At 36.1% G+C, this 23,609-nt stretch overlaps 1 protein-coding gene across 2 annotated transcripts in view; it reads left to right on the forward strand.

Moving 5' to 3' along the window:
* Positions 1-479: 479 nt before the first annotated feature.
* Positions 480-23,609, forward strand: part of kcnk2a (potassium channel, subfamily K, member 2a) — a 28,642-nt gene continuing 5,512 nt past the window's right edge. The window contains exons 1-5 of one of the 2 annotated variants that reach the window (XM_082143936.1): positions 480-630; positions 6,658-7,071; positions 8,721-9,031; positions 12,695-12,812; positions 21,878-22,038. In XM_082143936.1, coding sequence (XP_082000062.1) covers position 7,071; positions 8,721-9,031; positions 12,695-12,812; positions 21,878-22,038 — 591 coding nt within the window. In that variant the 5' untranslated portion in view covers positions 480-630; positions 6,658-7,070. The remainder of the gene's footprint in view (positions 631-6,657; positions 7,072-8,720; positions 9,032-12,694; positions 12,813-21,877; positions 22,039-23,609) is intronic. The other variant, XM_082143937.1, reaches the window with a different exon arrangement.

Raw genomic sequence — 23,609 nt, forward strand, 5'->3', positions numbered from 1 at the left:
AACAATCAACAATAAATAAAAGGTCATGTGTGAATGTCAGAGAAATTTAAGAAGCAAAATAGAGAGTAGACATCCAAGTGAGATATTAAGTGGATAAAAAAATTATGCAGTAGAGATCTTTCTGAATATCAAGCGATGAACAAGACAATATAGAGGAGATTGCCGTGAAAGCGCTTTATTCCAGTCGGGGACAGTACACAAAGAGGCAGAAGACAAAGAAGGTCAGTAGAAAGCAATAATATAACACACTCCACAATAACAATACTTGCTTGGGCTTATAAGTGAAAAAGATGAGAGCAAACAAAGCTTGTGGGTCATACTCAAACGAGACAAAAGGGAAAAGAGAATGGGTATATAAACAGTCCTTGATTGACGTGATGATGAGGGACAGGTGATTGGCATTATTCTGGCGATTGGGACTTGTGAAGAACCAGGTGCAGGTGTGAAACTGAAGGCTTTCTCAGGACGTACCAATATCATTGACTGTACTTGGGATATTCAGTCAAACAGCACATGCTGACTCCTCATTCTTTCCAATCCTAGAGGTGACGTCGTGATTATCCTCATCCTTGCCTATGACTTCAGAATTCCCTAGCGGAGCTAATAATAAGCAGAAAGTGACATGAAACTGTGAGTTCCTGATAAGTCTCATTTCCTTAAGCTCAGGTGGAAATAGGTAAAGTTGACAGCAAATCAACATTTGTGTGAAAGGGGATATTTCTTCCCATCTGTTCCTTATCAACAAACAAACAGAAAGAAACCCCTTTTAGAAGTTAAGACCTAGTCTATTTTTCTTTAACTATATTTTCCACTTCATGTTCAAGGCACCAACGGTCTTTTCTGGAGGTTTGTTTTGCTCAACAGGCCTGCATTTTCTAGAAGGCAATATGCTCCACTATAGCCATTGTAACTTGTATTGGCAAAGTGAAGGAGGCTCTTAACCTCAATGAAACCTTTTAAAATGGTTCTGTATGTAAGCACACTTATATTCCACAGCTGTAGCGCTTTGCTAAAGTGGTACAAGGCAAGTGGTATAAGAGCATAATGGCCATGTGAAACGTATGAAAGCTGCTTTTATAAGCGTTATCTTGTTTGATGTTGCAAATCTAAGAATGCACCCATTAGAGATTTTCTTTAAAATGGAAAAAAATGTGAAGTTTGTGTACTTCTAATTGCAGAGCACTTTACAAGACATGTTACACTTTTGTCCCTTTTTAACAGATAAAGTATAGTCTTGGAAACTTTTTACGGTAACGCTTTACAATAAGGTCTCATTTGTTAACATTCGTTAATGCGTTAACTAGCATATTAGTGAATAAAAATGTTTGTTCATGTTAATTCACAGTGCATTAACTAATGTTAACAGATACAACTTTTGATTAAGGTATTAATAAATGTTGAGATTAACACTATAATGCTGCAGAATTATTGTTCATTGTTAGCTAATGTTATCTAATGTAGTTAACAAATTAAATTTATTGTAAAGTGTTACCCTTTTTACAATGCCTTTATTAACTACACCATATATGTGTCCATATGGTTCCATATGTGACCATATAAGCCCTCAAGGCCAAAAGTGAAAAATAACAACAGCCATTCATTAATGAAAAAAAAAAAAAAAAAAATGTATTTCAAAACAACTACTAAATTATTTAAGAATTTCATAATAACTTTCTCGTTAGTGCTATTTCAATGTTGTCTTTTGACATGGAGATGGACTGATAAAATGGTCCAAGTAAACGTTTGTTCATGAGAACTTTCCCACTGACCACACTGTATGGTGAAACCTCATGCAATGTCAGTGTTTTTCTAAGGCATAGCATAAGCTCATTCACGTGCATGGCAAACACAAGCTAAATATTTTCACACTACATGGGTCAAGGGGTTGCTTCTCAAAATGTTATGTAACGTGGATTAGACCGTTATCTTGCTAAGAAAACGGCCCTCTATTTATATACTGTGAGCCCCTAAAAAAGAATGGCCACTGTTTAACTTTCAAATGCCAGTGGATGTTCTCCCTGAGATTTACAATGAGTCAGCAGTTTGACATTTGACCCAAGTGTTTTTTCAAGTAGTCAATTGAAGTGAAGAGTGAATGCCAATAAATGGACAGATGCTAGTCATGAGCTTAAGCCCAAATGTGCTTTACATTTAAAAAAAAAACTTATTCTGCAAGATGGGACAGCAGGATTAAAGGGTTTTCTATGTTAAAGGAAAAATATCCTAAAAATGATGATTGCCGCATTGGTTATTTGTTCCCATTCATGGAATATGAGGAAAATTACGTGTAAATTGAATGAATTTGTTCTTAAAGTTCACTCAAAAATGAAATTAGCACTTACTCACCCTCATGTCATTCCAATACTGCTTAATGTTTTTATCCATACAATGAAAAAAAAAAAAAAAAAAAAATTCTCATTTTCAGTGCACTGAAAGGAAGGATGTGCTATAAATAGAAAATATGTCCGTGTCCCTGTGTATTCTGACCTGAAATATAGCTTAAATATACCAGGTTAGCTTTAGCTTAAGTACTGGAGCAAGGCACAGGTATTTTCCATTTGTTTTTTTAAAGAGGTATACCATAAACGCAGTCTCTAAAATACACATTATTGGTAGAAAAAGACCAGGTGTGCTAATCTTTGCTAATTATCATCCTGTGGAAGGCTTACAGTCTCAATACAATCACATAGTTAGCATATTTTAAAACGGATTTATGTGTCATAGGTCAAATTCTGGTCAAAAATGATATCTAACTAGAAACCTGATAGAGTGTAAACAGCGATTCTCTGCATGAGTCACATCACTTCCTTTAGTTTAATGAGAATTTGTGTATAGCTGCTCCGTAAACTAAATTGCCAAGAGTCAAATGTCTTATAATGCATTGCTATTGTGTAGGAAGTGTATAAGTTCTTGAAGATGATTACAAGCAGGGTAATGTTTTCTCATTAAAATCAGATGTTTTTCTATTAATTCAATTGGGAATACTAGGAAATGCCAAAATGGTGGCGTGGTGGCTTTACCTTTTATGACTTCATGAGCAATCCAGTCATTTATAAAGATAATATGTAAATATTCATGATATATTGGATCATCTACAGGCTTATTGAGTTATTCTGCATGTTTTTGGAATCATTTCTTTCTTAGAAAAGTTTTGCCAAAAACTTTGATGCTTGTAAATGAGCTATAAAAGTGAGTTGTTTTTTTGGATATGAAAGTTATGTTCACAACACTTCCAAATTTTCCATGTCGTTTATGTTCTTGCTTGAAATAAGATCCATGCCAATATTATGGGTAAGTTTGGTATTGTGATTCCAAAATCAAACTGGCAGAGGATAACGACGGTCCATGGAGGAAGCTTATGAACACTGTGTGCATGGAATGTGAGTGCACATGTGCCTTTGATGCACTTCTGTCATTGCCCAAAGGACACATAATTTTAGCCATCTCAGTGACAGAAAAGTGCTATTGCCAAGGTGAAAAAACAATGGGGGAAAGGAAAGGGAAACAGAAGCTAGTGTATATGGGAAATAAAATATGGTGTCTCTTAACAGCTGTATTTTAAAATCATGATGTCTCAACATGAACTATAATTCACTACATCATCTCTACAGTTTGTTCAGTCAACAAAAAGGCAAGGGGTCATGCAAAGTTAAAACTCTTTGAGACTGTCTACTCTAATACATCACTTCTACATTACATGCATTGTGTATGCACATAGATTGACTGTGCAGTTATTGTCATTTGCTATTGACAACCCCCTCTCTGTTCATATTCAAACAAATATATTAGATACAATGAATCTTCCTTTAAGCAATGTTATACGTTCAGCCTTTTCATTTTCATCTCAATGGGAGATGTATTTGGAATGTAAGACGTTAATACGTTCACAGCTGGAACATTGCCAAAGTCATTATGGAAATTTTGTTGTACTGATAGATGATTTGAACTAGAATTGACACTTTAGAAGAATGTTATACAATGCAATCTTTATAAATATTTGAAACATGCCCAAAAGCAACCTTGAACAGTGTTTTAAAATGTCTACTTTTTTTGTTGGAAAAATGTAACTGCGTCTTAAATGCACCTTACGTTTTTTGAAAAACACTGCAGTTTTAAAATTCAAGTTTGGGTACACTGAAAAAAAATGTTTTGTCTGTTCAACTTAGAAAATGTACTTCATGTGGTAACCTCTAAAATACTGCAAAATTTAAATTAAGAAATTATTGAAAATAAACTGACTGATAAACTGAATTCAACCAACCTGAAAAAACATGGTTTTACTGAAACATAATTGTTAGTAGATATAACCTGATTACTCCAGCAAGGTAAAATTATTTAATACATTTGATTATAATCTTTTTATTTTTATTAAGTCCTTTTCCACCTTGATGTAAAAACACTCAAATTAATTAATTACCCTAACTTAATTGAAGAATTATTTGCACACAACTTAATTTAGTTCATTTAAAATAAATCAGTTTAATTTAGATACTACAGTAAATTAATTGTATGTTTAAATTAATTACATTAGTCAAATTAATGTAATTTTAACTTAATTTGAATTGTTATTGAACATGGAACACTGAGTGCCCACAGCCTAAACACAAGCGCTATATACTCTTCAGCACAATGGTAACAAAATTCAATAACAGAAACTCCTCTAAATGTCCAACATAACTGATCATTAAACATTAACATAAACTACCACCAACATCTCATCCATTACTGATAAACACATAAAATAACACTTCATTCCTACATTTTCTCTCCTAATGCAGTCCTTTGCAAAGCATGCTGGTAACTAGAGATCCACTGGCCAGGGCTGCATTTCTCAAAAGCATCATGAGCTAAGTTGATCGTAGTAGAGACTATTGGTGGAAATGGCTTTACGATCTACTTAGGCTTACAGTGCTTTTGAGAAATGCAGCCCAGTTAGTCGTCAAGAAAATGTATTAACTAATTAAGTTGTGACAGTGTTAAATAGTTGCTTTAGCTCATTTTAATTAAACTGAACAAGAGGCAAAAATAATTGAGTATGTTTGTTTTATAATGTTAATTGTGATTTTCTCTTTGATGCAACATAACCCCAAAACAAAATTTCTCATTGAAGCAAAGTTCACCAAAGACCAGCTAAACACAAACCCTTTCTTCTTTGTCTTTCAGAGCAGATGTCCTAGCTGACATGAGTCAAGACTATACAGGCCTTTATAGGTGTGGGGCAGAATAGTGCACATGTGTCGAATGTGTCACTCCTGAGCTTTATTGTACATTGGGTCAGTGTAACTCATTTAAGTTACAACTGCATTCCCTTGTTTACATAAACCTGACTGAATTAGGTTACAACAACAAAATTAGAATTTAGAGGTAGAATCAGGTAGATATACCTCCTTAAAGCAACAACTGCACGTTCACTTTTTACAGTGATGCTTGTAATGGGCTATATGTTTTAGAACAAGATGTAAAAATACCTCCAAATAGGGCCTAATTTTAGGTTAACCAAAATCTTTTGATTTTTAAAAATGTAAAATAAATAATAAACAACTACCTTACCAGAAAGATAAATCATACACGACTAGCCAACAGAAATATGTGACATTTAAATTCATGACACTTAAAGGCATTGATTGATTGATTGATTGATTGATTAGTGCAAGATTGATACTAAAACAAGGAGATAAGGCATTGTATGACCAATGCTGTACGATTCTTGAACGATGATTATGAGCTGGTTCTTTAATGAATCAAACATGCAGCTGCGTGACCAATGCATTCCTATTCCGAAATGACTCTTATAAGTTGGTCCTTTTTAATGAATAAAAACAGCGCGGTCTGTCGATGCAGTCAGATTCCTGAACAAATTACTCTAATGAGCTGGTTTTTTGGGGTTTTTTTTACTGTAAATTCACAATTCTCATCAAAACTCTTTCAATAATCAAACAGACCAAATGGACCCTTTTTTACAGACTGATGATGCGGTTTAAAGTACATCAGCATCGTAAATCCTGCAAATTTTTTTTATATTTTAATTTCTTCGAAAAATGTATCAACATTTATAACACTATAGTGTACTAGCCTATATTGTATATTGCCTTTGCATCAAATCACAAAAAAACTAGTTAAGGCTGCTGTGAGGGTATAGGCCTAATACAGCGGCTGTGGGAGTGACGGTTGACACCTTTCTCTCTTTTGACTGCCCTTATCAATCTCTCTCTATTTTTTCCCTCTTTTTAAAAGTTGTGAAATCACTATTGTGGAGTTTTTCTTTTTCTATTTGACCAAATGGGAACACAAAAAATATATATTTAATATATTCTCTCATTCGTCGCTAAAGAGCTTTAGCCTACCCAAGACTTCCGCTTCTGAGAAAAACCCGGAAATTTGAAAGGGTCAATTAATCAGAAAGTCTTAATTGACTGAACCACAAGTTCAGTTTCCTTTTCAAAACAAACAACTGCCGCTGTAATGTTCGTGAGACTTAGCCTAAATCTGGATGTTTGTTTTATCTTCTTAGTTGAAATCATTTATTTCATCACTTGGAAACAAGCTGCTAATGGTTCTTTCAAATATTTACTCCCCAAAAGTAGCTCCAAAACCGGAATCGTTCAGAGAACGAGAATCATTCAATTCCTCATGATTTCCTTTCCCTAATATTGACAGACATGCGAAATGACTTGCGGCAATGGAGTGGCGCGCATGACATCGTGAAACCTGCCCACAGTTTGCGAACAAACGAGGAGTGCGAGCGCTTGTGAGCGTGGAGACGGACAGCTCGCGCGCTCATGATGAGAACAGCCCGTCCAGTTATCCGTGTGCCCCCTTTGGACACTCCCTTCTCACTTCAGTGCTTACTCAACCACGAAATCCACCGCTGGATTCCAAAATACTGCTCGCATGGAGATTTAAAACTGGACAGAGGCATGATAGTCCAGAAGAGAACACGGAGGGATGCGAGTGTGTTTGCTGCCATGATTAACATCCAGTTTTTGTTAGTGTGCTCCTGAGAACGGCAAGACAAGTCAAGAGGTCCAACACTCAAGACAGCCGATGAGGAAGAAAAGATTTGACAAAGTAGTAAGTGCGAGATGTATTTTTGCATAATTGAATTGTTAATTGTTGTAAATTTGGCATGATGGTTAACCCATTCACCCCCGAATTATGTTCAAGGGACATCCAAATATCATCACGCTTTAATTCTACTCGAGATTCGACTATAAATGATAATCAGTCAAAATAATTGATTTGGTTCTGAACACTAGTAAAATCCAAATAATTTGACAAAGTTAATGCAGAATCACTGTAGATTCCGTTTTTTAAAAAAGAAAAGTTTTTTTTTTCTGAAATTAAATAATAAAATGATAAATGTAGAGTAGGCCTATTAGCTGGAATTCAGTATTACTGAAAGCAGATAAAAGTAAATGTAAACACTACAATACACTTGCTACAATGGTGATGGCTATTGAAGTGCCTTCTGCAGGGGTTGAACCTTTTACCTTTTTAGGTGACCAGCTGAAATGATGTATCACAGCGCCACACCACCCACAGCCTTGACATGCTTTTTCCAGATTTGTAGGAGGATTATTACTGAAATCACATTTTGCAGTATAGTATGCCTCTTCTGCTTGCTTGCTTGCTTGCTTCATTACAACATAAAAAAAAAAAAAGATATAAACTCTTTAATGTGATCTAATGACTTGTCTCGCTCATATCAACTTTAGCTTTAATGTAAAAGTCCAAATATTATTAATATACTTTTAAGTTTGGCAGTTGGAGTTTATAAAAATATTAAAAAACACCAAAGAGAAGTGATTTGAATGGATCTGCATGGGTTAAAGTTTCACATCCACATAAGTGGACACATGCATTGCTGGAACCCTCTGGGGCTTCAGTAACTAACATATCTTTAATAAGCATTGAGGTCTGTATTATGCACAGCTCTAAATTAGTGCTGAAACTTGTGCTGTCTTGCGTAACGTAGTTCCACACGCTGCATACTGGACACTAGTGAGGAGAACATTACGTCCACTATCACTGGTTTGCTAGAGAAGGTTTTCACACTTGGCTGAAACACTGCAGAAGTCAGCTGAGAAAGAACCAAATTAATATCCTCACAGATGAAGGGCCAGATTCATTTCTCCACTGATTATAATTTTTTTACAACCCTGAAAATGATTTTTGCAGTTTAATTCAGTCTGTTACTTGCCATTTCTTTGGCATTTTTTTCCCCCATTCCTGCGATGATGCTCTTTTATGAAAATCCTCTTTAAAGTAAATTGTAAATGCTCATATTAAGAAATAATCAGTCAAATATTTCAACACCGTTATGATAACCCTATCATAAACGCATGTTCCCAGGGAACAGAATTGCTTTAGATTCAGAATAATAACAATAATCATTTTCTGAACCATAAAATCTATGTCTATAATCTAAATCAAATTCATCACTGTTTTAAAACCCAGCAGCTGTCTGTGCCTTTCATAGCGGCTATTATTTATTGATGGCTCTGTAAAAAACATGAATGCGTTTTCGTTCATGTACAAAGACATATGGAAAAATAAATATAGATATCTAGAAATCAAGCATGATTCTTTAAACTGTAATACAAAATTACTAAAGCCTTCTCAGCAGTTATTTTTTTGAATTACTGCTGGCTTTTATAACCCCCCTCTCTCTCTCTCTCCTGCTCTCTCTCTTACCTCCTCTCTCCCTTTGTTCCCCCCAGTGGCTGCACCTGATCTTTTAGATCCTAAATCAGCCACATACAACACCAAACCACGGCTGTCGTTCTCCTCCAAGCCCATTGTGTATAACTCGGGTGATGATTGTGATACCATAACCACCGTAATGAAGTGGAAAACAGTATTGGCGATCTTCCTGCTGGTGGTCCTGTACCTGATCATCGGAGCCACGGTGTTCAAAGCTCTGGAACAGCCCCAGGAGATCTCGCAGAAGTACCTCATCCTGCAGGAGAAAATGATCTTTCTCTCTAGACATGCCTGTGTCAACACCTCTGAACTGGAGGACCTGGTCAAGGTACAAAATCATTTACCTGTGTGCTTGAAAGTGGAATTCAAAATACTTATTTGTATAGGCCTAGGTAAAAATAGCCTTTTTAATGTTGATTCAAATCATAGTGGTTTTGTGTGTGGTACGTTGGGTGAATAGACTAATCTTTGCCAAAAATCAAAACAGACAGCTCTGAAGTTGTCAGAAACCGTGTGCAATCTGATTAATTGAAAACACTAAGCCGAAGACATGTTGGTCTGTTTCTGAAGTGTGATGCAACCATATTTCTTAGAAATAAGAGGGATGGAAAAGATTGCTTGGCTGAAATTATAAACATTCTGAACAGTCTGTTATGCCTTGAATGTATTTATGAAATGTTCTTATGGCTAATAACTGTATACGCTTTATCTGCTCTCCTTAAAGTGGGGTTGCTGCCAGCAATTTCTTTTAAATTATGTTTTATTAACAAAGTTCGGGAGGAGGACGCTCAGATAATTAACACGAGCGGAGAGCACTCGGCAATCAATGATAAGAGGTGTATATATATTCAGCAGTCTCACCTCAATTTGTTGACAGTTTAGCAGCATCCCTCCAGCCCCCCCCCCTCTCCACACACTTCTAGTCCAAACCATTTACATGTACATAGTACTCTGGGTTCGGGCCGAACTCTGAGCTCGGAGTCCTCTCCCAGGACAGCACGCCAAATACGCATTAAACTTTACGCCCTCTAATTGTATGTAAGTGTGAACTCGTGAAATTGGTTTGAAATTAAATCTGCTCTTGACATTACAACACTAGCTGTGCCTTCTGAAGTCTATGGTATTTACCTTTGTGCAAAAGTAGATTGCACTTATGAAATGTCACTTTCTATTCAAAGATTAATGTGTGCTGCAATTCTAGCAGCAATGTAAAGGTCTTGGATGCTTGTGTGTGTCATTAGCTGTGTTTTCATCCACATATTCTTATGTAAATCTTAGGATATTGCTTTAAAATGCTGGACAAAACACCAAAAAAAAAAAAAAAAAAAAAATCTTTTCTTTTTTTTTACTGTAAATGTGTATAAAATTGTGAACACATGGAATGGGAGTTCTGCTTTTGTTTTTTGAAATATTTAAATAATCATTTTAATAATTTGAGCAATAGTTCTATTTTTGATTTCCACACTTTTAGTGTGGTTGGGTTGTTGTGCGCTGTGATGTGTTAAACATCCTACCTATAAATATTCCTGTAGCTCTCTGACAGGCTATAAATCTACATTTTCTAACCCCAGGAGACAACTCGTACACCTCCCCCTTACCTTTTACGATAAATTACATCCCAACACACTGCATTCATCTTCTTCCCATCTCTTGATTATTGTTCTGATGCTCACATCCACAAACCTATGAACAAATGTTGATTCCTGCCTAGTTGCTTTGCTGCCAACAGCCCAAACCCAGTAGTGATTGTAGCGGCACTTAGTTGGTGTTCACAAACAGGAAAGCCTCCCCATGGAAAGAATGGCCTCTCGCTTTTTGCCTGAGCTCTCCTTCTGCCAGCTGGGAGGAGGCATGGATGAGCAGCTGGGATACACTGAGGGCTTGTCCTGACTCCTGCTATATTTAGGCCAGGAGAACCTGCACAATGTGCAGATGTTTTTGACAGTGTTTACATTACTCACTCACTGCTTAGTGAAAACATACCCAGTTGTTTTTTTGTTTTTGTTTTTTTTGCTACAGTTCTCTGGACTTTGAGATGAAGCTCAAGGCTGGTTAATGGACCAGGCCACTGTGGTCCACTGTTTTATCTCGGATGTCCCGGTGGCCCAATACCTGACACAAGCCACTGCAGACTCAAAAAGAGATAGATGCTTAGTGCTTGAATGTTTTGCAGTAAACATTGGCCCGGTGTGACAAATGAAGAAATTATGGGTCTTTTTTGGCCCATCTTCATCACTGTTTGGGGAGGTTCAAGGTCTAGAGACACCTTTTTTTGTTGAACTTTTAAGTTGAACTTATTTTAACTTGAGCACCGCATTTTTAAAACGCCGTGTCATGCGCAAGACGATGTTAAAGACGCGAGATGCGAGTGCAGCAGTTAAAGATGTCCGTCTAGCGTCTTTACATTAAAAAACAATGGAAAAGTAGAACAGTGGAAAAGTACATTCTGTGTGAACAGCCCCTTCAATTTTAATGTTTGAAATGCTTTTCTTTGTTGTTTTGGCATTAATTGCAGCTCTATTTTTCAGTTTTGTAAACCAATTTTTTGTTATTTTGACATTATTTGCAACGTTATTTTTAATTCCTGCCGTTTTTTTTACATTGTATACCAGTAATTGCAACTTTATTTTTCATCTTTGCAATGCAGTTTTCCATTATTTGGAAATTACATCTCATAACTGCCACTTTATTAAATTAAATTTTCAATTTGTTTTTGAAAATTTTTATATTTGCAACTTATTTATTGTATTTTTGCATATGCAATTTTCCATTATTTGGACATTAACAAGATTTGAACATCTTGTAATCTCAACAAAAAAAAGAAAGAAATTGCAATCCAATTGTTCATTATTTGGACTATATCTTGTAGTTGCAACTTTTCACTTTATCTCGCAGTTGTGATAAGAGATGGCCATACTACTTTCTTGCCTCATGTACATGTAATGAGAGAAAGACTGAATGAGATATGAGTTAAGGACCATGGACAGCTCCACCTTTTGCCCTTCACTTACTTTAGTTTCTGAAGTTTGCATACATATGAAATGAGAACAGAACAACTTCAGCAAAGCTTTGACCTTCCATTCACTCATTGAGTAATGTGTCCTTTTAAAGTGCTTTTTAACTTACCTAGTGTAAAAATAAGAAAAGCTATTTAAAGAACTACACATTCCCTAAGTTTGGAATCAATCCAAGCTTGTAGTAAGTGACTTTAGGTCTTCAAGGAACACACTGATCAGAGAAGCAAATATTGATCTCAATAATGCCAAGATCCCTTCTTTAGAAGAAGAGGCTCCGTCTGAAAAACAGTACAAGAAGTATAATATCATTCCTGCTGCACAAACAAAGGGCCACACATTTGATAAGGCAGCCATACTATAACAGATTTGACAGTGAATGAAATTACGGGACAAATTCTGTCTTAACTCCCAGCTGACACTGTAATGTGTGACGTAAAATCCAGAGATGCTGTGGAACACTGATAAAGAACAGATCCGTGTCTTTGTTTGAGGACCTGAATGTAGGCAATTGGAGCCAGCCATCCTGCTCATTCAGAGACCGTCTGCTTCAGATTTAAACGTGTTACATCTCTCCGCACAATAGCAGATGGGGTTATACTTGGAAATAGCATGGCTGAATATGATTCAACATGGGTAAATTGGAAATATAGCTGTCATTTTCTAAATAACTTTTTCTAATGAAAATTTGCCATAATTTTTTCAATCTTCATGTCATTCTGCCCCTGTAATATTTTATTTCTTTTGTGGATGGCAGAGTATCTACTTTTGTGTTTCACAAAGAAAGAAAATACAGGTATGAGAAGGGAGTAAATTATGACTTTTCATTTTTGGAGTTTTTTTTTATATATATTTTTTTTATTATTTTTTTTATCAAGTGTTTGCTCTGTGTTCATTGCTCTCATTTTTGGTTTGAGCTTGAAGTGATTCGTTACATTTTTGGAGATTATTCCTGAGACCTGTTCTCTCATTCGCAGCAAGTGGTGGTTGCTATCCGGGCCGGGGTCAATCCCTCGGGTCACCCCTCCAATGAGAGCAGCATGTGGGACCTCAGCAGCTCCTTCTTCTTTGCAGGGACTGTCATCACCACTATAGGTAACGGTTGTTCTCGGTATCAATCCCCTAATTGAGTCTTTATTTGATTAGTGACTTTTTGAACTTCATTATCACTTCATTTAGGTGATGAAAGCAACTTGGGGAAACGTGCTTGGTAAAACGAGTTTAACTCAGGGACTTAAAAGTCATATAAATAGACCACAAATAGGGCTGCACAATTGATGAAAAAAAATTCCCAATTCATTAATTGTGAAATGTGTCAGTTACAGCTTTATTTTTAAGTGTGCTCCTGTGAGTCTGTCAGCTTCTATTGGATGTGTGGGTCAGTATGATAAATTTTTTTTTACAATAAAAAAAATACAGTAAAACCGGTAATATTGTTAAATATTATTACAATTTAAAATAACTGTTTTATATTTCAACATGTTTAGTTATTTATTGCTGTGAAGGCAAAGCTACATTGTCATCAGCCATTACTCCAGTCTTCAGCGTTACATGATCCTTCAGAAATCATTCTAATATGCTGATTTGGTGCTCAATTTTTTTTTTTCATAATTAAAGAACATCTGTGCTGTTGCTGAAACTGTAATGCTGTTGCGTCTTCGTCCATTGGATCATTCATCCCTCCACCAGAGGGAGCCATCACCAGAATTCTAGTTCCACTTCCTTTGTCAGTAGTTCACTTCCTGTTTGCAGATATTTAAACCAAAGTCACTTAAAGGCAAACCTGCCACCTTAGCCGAAAAAAGCGTAATGCCTGTTACCGCTGTGAAGGAGACAAGTGGCCGTAAAAAAAAAAAAAAGAATTTCAATGGAGGAGTTGCTTCACTATTCTGAATAAACTGCTTTTGTGAGGAAATCATAATTTAATGAATCAACAACTCATCATCTAATCTTCGATATGCTTGTTCTTAAGGTTAACATTTTTTGTATTGATCTATTTTTAGAGTTTACACTGAAAATAATTTGCTGTTATAAGAGAAGTCACGGACAGGCAATGATTCAGTTTACAGCACTTATAATTCATTTATATGGTATCCGCAAACAGTGATTGAGCTGTAAAGCTGTGAATCAAGGCACATGTGATCCAAGTTAGCCATTACTCTTTTTTCCAGTGGTAGAGCCACGGACCCTCATATCTCCCAATTTCTGATTTTAAACCATGCTCTCAGTAGTCAAGTCAAGTATATTTGTATAGCGCTTTTCACAATACAGATTGTATCAAAGCAGCTTCACAGTATTAAATTAAAATAATACAACAAAGTTTGTTTCAAGAGGAATTTATTGATTGATAAAATTAAATTAAATATCCCCAAAATATCCCCAACTGAGCAAGCCAAAGGCAACAGTGGCAAGGAACCGAAAAACTCCATCAAGTGACCTAATGGTGTCCTAAAACTCCAAGTGACCTAATGGAGAAGAAAAAACCTTGGGAGAACCCAGGCTCAGTCGGGGGCCAGTTCTCCTCTGGCATTTATGAGCTAGAGGACGGATTGTAGTTTGAACTGTAAGATTACATGAATGCCTGGCTGAAGAGATGCGACTTTAATCTAGTTTTAAACTGGGAGAGCTAGTCTGAGCAACGAACAGTATCAGGAAGACTATTCCAGAGTTTTGGAGCCAAATGTGAAAACGCTCTCCCTCCTTTGGTGGTTCTGGATATCCTAGGTATGACCAAAAGCCTTGAATTTAGTGATCTTAAAGAGCGCGATTGATTATAGGGCGATAGAAGATCCGTTAAATAGACTGGAGCTAAGCCGTTTAGGGCTTTATAAGTCAGTAGCAATACCTTGTAATTAATACGGAGCTTTATAGGTAACCAATGCAGTGATGATAAAATTGGTGTTATATGATCATATTTTCTTGATCTCGTAAGAACTCTAGCGGCGGCATTTTGGACTAACTGTAGCTTGTTTATTGAGGATGCAGGACAACCAGCTAATAAAGCATTACAGTAATCCAGTCTCGAGGTCATGAATGCATGAACTAACTTTTCTGCATCAGAAACTGATAGCATATTACGTAGCTTAGCAATGTTTCTAAGGTGGAAAAAGGCTGTTTTTGTAACATATGAAATATGTGTTTAGGCTCGCAAGAAGTAGCCATCTTTGAGAAGTACTGCAAGTTCACCTGCATACCAAGTGTTACTATTACTATCTTGTCTCTTGAGCATGACCCTTTCAATGTTCTCTGGGATATCCTTTTGGGATTTTTATTTTTTTTTGCTGTTGGACTGCCTATTTGGATTTTTGGATTTCTGCCTGGACATTGATTATGGTTACCTGCTAAACGTTTGGTTTGTACGCTCTGGACTTGTTGATTTGTTTAATAAACTCCAGCAAATGGATTCTAAAACACAAAATACTTCACTGGACATGAATCCAGCAGGAGTCTCACAACCAGGAGTGGCTTTTGCTTTTCAGAGCAAGATGCTAAAGGGCCACCAGGAACAGCTAATTGGCTACTAATAAACATTTTACTCCGTATATTCAAGCTCTACTGTCAACCAGAACCGAAATGGTAAGGCTGGCTTTAACTGCTAAGTTTGTTGGGTCTGCAGATAAATGTCTGGGTTTTTTACATCCATGCTCAGTCTCTTTTTCGCATCAACCTGATGCATACCATAGTCAAACAAGTGTGCTTTCATCATGTCACTTCTCATAGGCAAAGCGCTGGAGTCGGCGTCTGCTGTCTGGGATAATGATTTACAGATCCGTAGTTCATTCACATATTTTGTGCAACAAATACGAGATGTGTTTGAATATCCAGCCTGTGGGAAAGATGTTTCATTCAAATTAATTACACCTACGCCAGGGCCAATCCACCGCAGCTGAATATGCCACTAAATTCTGCACATTAGCACCACAGAGCAGATGGAACGGCGTGGCTTTAAAAACAGTTTTCCGTGAGGGATTAAATCCCGTTCTACAAGAGGAATTGGCATGTAAGACGAATCCTTAATTCTTTCACAGTACAGTTATCTGGCAATCAAGCTTGACAGTTTAATTTGAACCCACCACTGAGCTATCCAGTCATGTTTCCCATGAATCTCCCGAACCTATTCAAATTAGGCGAAGAACGCCAGCGGCAATTACTTAACCGTCTACAGTATGTTTCTACTGTGGATAACCTGGTCATCAGTGTGTCTCCTGCCCATTAAAGACAAGGGTGGAACAACCAAAGCGAGCCTAACCTCATGTTCCCTCAATTTCTCACTACCAGTCAAAATATTGAACTAATATCTAATCAGACCTGTTGTGTAACAGCCCTAGTGGATTCTGGAGCTGGAGTAAATTTGATATTTCAGCAACTGGTTCATAAATTCCAACTCCCTACTGTGCAATGCTTTCCACCATACATATCACGGCAGTTGACGACAAACCCTTTGGGAGGGAAAAATCACTCATCAAACAGGTCTGATTAAGCTCCTGACTTTTCATACTGAGGAACTTATACTGTTTTTCATCTCCTCACCATTGCATCCCATCATCTTGGGGCATCCTTAGCTGTCAGTACATGACCCACAGATCTCATAGAGGCAAGGTGAACTCATCCAATGGTCAACCTTCTGTCTTGAACCCCACCATCCAGTTCCCATGTCGGACTACCAGTGTAAAAAGCCCCAAACTTCAGAAAACTGTCCATATCCCCTAAGAATACCAGGGCGGAGGTATTCGGCAGGGAAAAATTAAGCTAGATGAAAATCAGAACAGGAACATGGAAACGACATTAACGACTAAATTAACACTTTAATGTAAATTCTATTAATTAAAATATTTAAATTGCAATTAAAATATCAAGGGAAATAATCAACTTATGATTTTTGTCCCCTAACCTCGACAAGGATATTTACATATGATCTGAACACTCAGCATTTTATGGATTCATTTCGGTAACACTTTATTTTACAGTGTCCGTTACATATGTTACATGTACTTACCATAGTAATAACAGTCAAGTATGCATAATTACATGTAACTAACCCCTTAACCAAATCCTAATCCTACCCTAACCTTTAGTAAGTACATGTAGTTGCTTAATATTACTCAGTACTTAAATGTATAATTACACTGTAACAATGACACCTTAAAATAAAATGTAACTAAATAAATAATCAGCAGCTGCATTTTTCATTTTGACTTCATCACTAAGGATGTATAGGAAATTGCATTAATGTAATTTAATAAGCTTGATTAATGAACCTTAACTAATCCTTTCAACAGCTTTGACTGTTCTTGAATACATGTGTAAGACACCTTTGAAACCTGCTGGAACGGAGCCAAGTAGTGGATTAAAGAGCAAGCCCCCCTTCATCAATCCCCCCCAGTGTCCCTACTTGGGTTGCGAAGTTTAAATTGCAATTAATGAACTGAGCAGGTCTGACAGCTTGACCTTTTATACAGTTGAAGGAGGCCAATTTCTTGGGGCTGCACATCACATCTCCATGTTTTATGTATGTTAAAAAGTTTGGGGGCCCTAAACATTTTTGTTTAATGAAATTAATGCTTTTATTCTGCAAATATGCATTAAAGACATATATAATGTTTTAAATAAACTATATATATATATATATATATATATATATATATATATATATATATATAATATAAAATAAATGCTGTCCTCTATTCATCAAAGAATCCTGAAAAAAATGCTGTCCTCTATTCATCAAAGAATCCTGAAAAAAATGTCACGTTTCCACAAAAATATTAAGCAGCACGACCGTTTTCAACATTGATAATAATAAGAAATGTTTCTTGTAGTAAATCAGCAAATTAGAATGATTTCTGAAGGATTATATGACACTGAAGACTGGAGTAATGATGCTGAAAATGCATCTTTGCGATCAGGAATAATTGATCAAACATATTATTTTCCCATTTTATGGTAAAATAAATGCAGCCTTCATGAGCATGTGTGTACATGTGCGTGAGTTAGATTGTTTTAACAATTCTGTTAAAAACAGGTTGCTTGTTTTATTAATGTTGTTGTATTATTTTGCATGAATCAACATCATCCATAATGTGTTTGTCACCCAAGGGAGTCAATTTATAGGCTTGGCCTTTAAAGCTCCAACTGCTAATTTGTTTACCAATAGGTGACCAAATAATTATTATTTTTTGACATTTGAACGAAAACCTTTCAACTCCACCTGACCACCTCCATCAGCAAGGATGCACTCACTTTGTAGTGTCCTTATGCGTTCATCTGTTGGTGAGGGCATCACATGTGTGCAGAGTATTTGCCAAAGCTAAAGCCCTCAAAAGACACACTTGTGTGCTCATTAAGCTCTTTTTGCGTCAGTCTTCCAGTAAGTAGTGCTTCTTCTCTAATGAGGGTGGCACGGCATGGTCTTGTTCCCTGTGTCAAACTGACTTGTGTTGTGCTCTAAGACAGCACATGACATTCATTTCTCATCCGATTCGAGAACAGATATTATCCTGCTTTAACACATAATTTCAGTCATTTAGGTGTTATGACTCATGAATGTGTTCATCATGGTGCTTTTCAATACTGGGACTACAGCTACTTTTGTGTACATTTGTACAATACTTTTAGGTAGTTTTATTTTCATTGTTATTATGATTATTATTCAGATGACAACTTGAGGTGTTAAAATAGTCGTAGGTATCCAGTAAAAAAATTGTACAGTCCATAAATTTCTCTAATTACTTGAAGTCATATTTGTTCTCCAGGTAAAGTAACATGCTTTGATAAACATTATCATTGTGTTTTTATTTCATTTTTAAAGCTATTGTTTACAAATTCAACAAGTGATCAACAAATGTAAGACTTTGTGGCAACTGGTATGAATACAGACTTAACCTGAGTCGATGTTCAGGGTTGAGAATGTTGACTCAGAGTATGTTGAACAAAACAAAGTCAGACTGTTTGCATGTGGCAGACAGAACAAACAAGATATATTGGTTAAGCAAAGAGAATAAGAGCATATTCCACTTTCTTTTTTTCTATGAAGGTTCTGTTTTCATCATTGATCAAGACACGTGCTGACATACCACTTCATCAAATCCTGTGGCTCATGTTTTCTTACATCTGAAGATTTGTTTGCATTGAAATCATTTGCATAAATGTATAGATATGACACAATTAATATATTATATGTGCATCGGAACAGAGCCGGTTTATGTTTGGGAAACTTGTTTTTATTAGAGCAGCTATTTTATCAAAATCAATTATATCAATAATAAAAAAAAGAATAAAAAAAAAGATTGGCAGAATAGTTTTGGCCCACTGGTCACCAGTTTGTGTTCTTATCTAGGTCTATGACAAATTAATTACTCGTTGTTTGTTTCTATTTAAGGTCAGGAAGTATGATGTTATCTATCTGAACAATGAAGTGCCTGGCCACAGGAAAAAATTTAAATGCTGAAGCCATTAACACGCATTATAAATTTTTATATACTTAAATCATCATAGTTAATCTGCTGGAACAAGTATGATATTATCCAACCTTGAACATGTGTACATAATTCTTCCAAAAGGTAATGTGTAAAGACATTACAGTTATTCGTCTCCATTGTGCCGTGTGTAATTAAGGTTGTCTCGTAGGAAACCATTTTATGTCTCTTTCAAGGTTTTTTGATTTAATTAGATTTAAAAGAGGACAGAGTGCATGAGGAGTGATTGAGCCCAGTTATTGAGTTTCAAGGAAAAAGGAAAGGTAATTGGATGGAGGCTCTTGCGGAAATGCCCCCAACTGCTGTGCTTCACTCAGGGTGGGCCTGTCCAGTGGCTTTGCTTTTTGCTCTTGTAATTGCTTAAATTCCAGTTGTGGTAGTATTACACACACCACAACCACTGGTATTCTTTCTGTATTCTCACATTTTATTATACAAAATGAGTCAAAATGAATTTGAAAAAATAATACATTTAGTTTTAATCATTTTTTGTTCAAAGCTTGTTTGTTTTTGTATGTCTTTGTAAATGCATAATGTAATGCATTTCAGACTTAAAAGGAAATTTCCTAAATGTTAGGTTCCCCTCATACTCCTAGAGATCATAATCTGGGTTGTAACCAAGGGATTTGGTAGATTTGGTTTGAACCAGGGCTTAATAGGTGAAAAAATAATTAAATCGGTTCCCTTTCGAGCGAACTTCGATGCTGCGTTATTGCGTTGACGCTATGGAAATGTTGTCAGCGTGACCGGAGTCTGAATCATGTGTACAAATGCACCAATGTCATTGGTCATGTACGAAGGCCGGTTGACGCTACGCAGTACGTGACTTGTGTCTATAAAATGTTGCCTGACACGGCATCACCAGCTTCTTTGTGTTTAGAAGTTGCTTGTCTGTATAGTTTGTCACAGTGTATGTGTTTTAGAGGAGGAGTTTGACTTAAAATGGAGAATAAAGCCCTATTCGGAAGGGACTTGTTTAACATGGAGAGGTGGGGTAAAGTAATAATTACCAGAGCTTCTATGTGATTTTAGTCCCATCCGAATGTGCCATCTCAGTAATCATTACGGACAATGTCAGTAAAGATTACAGCGACTTTTACCTTCAGATTGGATTGTGTTGGTAATAGGTATTACTGAATAGGTTATAGGTTACTGAAGTTAATTAGTACATCGTTCAACCAGACATAATAGATTGTGTTTGCGCACGTGATATCAGGAAGCAACGTAATACGCACATGACGACAGGAAGGTGACGGAGGTCTGTAAATCGAGTTACTCCTCCCACTTCAGCTAGTTTTACTGAGATATCTTATCCCGTGCGAATTGGCCATTATTACAGACGTACTGTGGTAAAATTACATTACTCCATAAACCTTTTTAAAGTTAATCTTGTCCGAATAGGGATTAAGTGTAGGATATTTGTTCTGCCATGTCCGATATATATTTCTGAGGGTGACAGGCAATAATTTTGTGTTGTGTGCATTGGATCAGAGCATGCTAGGTCAGCTCTTGAGGGAGCTGACTGTTCTCACTGCAATCGCTTTTCAGCGAGAAAGCTCCGCTCCTGGCCCTCGAGCGTTACCAGCCTATAGATTCTGGTCTCTTGACTGAGGTCTATTTTCATCATGGTGTGAACCGCGTCATCTAAACCCAGTTAACTGCCTGGTTGGTTCAGGACTGGAGTTCCTTCAAGAGCATCTCTCAGCGGGACTAACCCCTGCTACCACGAAGGAGTATGTTGCTGCTATTTCGGCTTGCCACATTCACATTGAAGGGGCTTCTGTAAGACTCATGTCTTGGTTTCCTGCATCCTACGAGGTGTCAGAAGGCTCAGGTCTGTCTGCAGACCACGGGTTCCTTCATGGGATCTCTATGTTTTAGAAGGGTTGTTGAGAGGAACCTTTGAGACAGCCTCAGAGAAGCTTCTGACTCTTAAGGTAGCTCTCTTGATACGTATAATTATTATTATTATTATTATTATTATTTATTTTTTTAAGAGGGTAGGAGATTTGTAGGCCCTCAATTTTCTGAATTATCAGTTTAATTCAAAGAAATGGTCAACAAAATATCTTACAAACTTTAGAAAACAACAAAATGTTTCAGGAAGCACAGTAATACTCCAGCTAATACAAATTTGTTCTAAGAACATTTTGTGAACATTCCCATTAAGTTTTGAAAACTTTGTTTCTGAATGTTCTCTGAACATTCAAAATAGGCAGGTGTTTTTTTAAATGTAAAAAAATAAATAATATATATATATATATATATATAAATATAAATAATTTTATTCTTGGTGACCGTTAAGGTAATGTATTTTCTAATTTATCACTTTGCAAGTATTATGGGAACGTTACCTTGGAATGTTCTCTGAATTATCTGAAAAAGTAGCGAGTGGTAACATTTAAAAGACATTAGACTAACATCTAGCTAAAAAGTTTCAGAAAAACGTTTCATGAATGATGTATAAATAAAGTTTTGTTGCTAATAATTTGACAGCATTATTAAACACCTGATAACTTTGAACAAACATTCTATTAATGTTACTTGAAGAACGTTTGTTCATAACTTTAAGAGAACCTTACTAGAACGTTAGCCAAAGTTCTGAGAATATTATCTGTTAGTTGAGACCTGTATGTTTTTGCTGATCATTCCTACACATAATGTCTGGGACTTCTCTTTCTGCAGGGTTTGGAAATGTCTCTCCACACACAAAAGGTGGCAGGATCTTTTGCATTATCTATGCACTACTGGGGATCCCACTCTTTGGGTTCCTCTTGGCAGGAGTGGGCGATCAGCTGGGAACAATATTTGGCAAAGGAATCGCCAAAGTGGAAAAGATGTTTGTGGTGAGAAAATTAAGCTAAAATCATGAACATGAAACTAGCAAAACCATTACCATTAATTCACATTATAATCTATCATTATAATCATTTTACTTGTGCTGCAGTTTCTAGAATCGTACATCTATGCTAACTTGTTTCCAGAAATGTTGACCTGAACAATGTGTATATAGCTATTCAAGTTATAACAACAGATTAGACCAATTCTGTGAAATATTTATAACAACTTAATGTGTAATAAAAAAAGGCTGTGCACCTCAAATCCCTTCAATCAGAAATGCACTTTATTGTCTTCGCTCAAATCCCCTGCAGCTATAAAATACTGATTGTTTTGAAGAAATGCTTGCTGGCTACTAATAGCCTTGTTTGGTGCTGCAGAACATTCGGCCACTTTAATGATTCGCTGTAATAACTTAAGTGCCTCTGGTGGCCATCTTGTTTACACCCGTTGCACATACACCAACATTATTTTCTGCTGAGCTGTTGTGTTTTGGCACAGGAACAATTTGAAACATTGACGTGTACAATGAAGAGCACAATACAGTATTTTTTGTCAGAAGTCAATACAGCATAGTGAATTATTTATTGCTGGTGCACTCATTCTATTGTGTACCACATAATAAACACAATGAGGCTGAAGGCTTCTTAGGGGAAAGTGTTTATTTCACAAACTCTACTCAATGAATTTGCTGAATTACACCGCACTACAGTAATTTGAAAGTGATTGCAGTACCAGTTTTGGCCACAATCTTACATATGGCTCCTTTAAATGTGTATATCTGCTAAAAATTTCAACATTTTGCAGTACCCTACCATCTAGGTGTATTCATAGCTAACACAAATTGACTAAAGGCCATAAAGCTCTCATTTTGAGGGGGTCTTTAAACTAGTGATTGGCCAGTATTTCAGCCAGGCTGATCATTCGTCTTACAGTATATTTGGTTTGAGATTATCAGCATTAGGCAATAACTGTACATGCTTGGCTAATTAATGTATATTAATGCAGTCTATTAATAAAGCCTGATATTAATGCAGTCTATTAATAAAGCCTGATATAAGTATTAATAGCGCTTAATAATTTCTAAACATTTTTGTGTGTATTGAGTAAATGTGTAAAACAAAAATGTTAATCTAATTCAAACATATGATTCAACTGCACTATTTTTTTTTTTATCAGAAAATAGACATCATGATGACATTACACAAGATCAATTATCTATATGAAGTATTTTACAGCTGAACAATTCTAAAAATGTATATTCACAATAATTTATTTTAAGATTGGATTACATTTTAAAAATGCCTGATATTTCCAGGTTGTCCATGAGTGTGGGAGTATCAAATGACAGGTAACAGTGTGAAATGTCATTGGAAGTTGATTTATTATTTTCATAAATTTCAAATCTATTTGTTTGTGATTTTTATTTATTAATTTACTTTATTTTCTTTGTATGTACACTACCGTTCAAAAGTTTGGGGTTTGTACTTTTTAGTTTTTAAGAAATTAATCGTTTTTTATTTAACAAGGATGCATTAAATTGATCAAAAGTAATGGTAAAGATATTTACATTTGTTAC

Source organism: Leuciscus leuciscus, assembly GCF_965113295.1.
Source record: "Leuciscus leuciscus genome assembly, chromosome: 17".
In the NCBI taxonomy this organism is placed as follows: domain Eukaryota; kingdom Metazoa; phylum Chordata; class Actinopteri; order Cypriniformes; family Leuciscidae; genus Leuciscus; species Leuciscus leuciscus.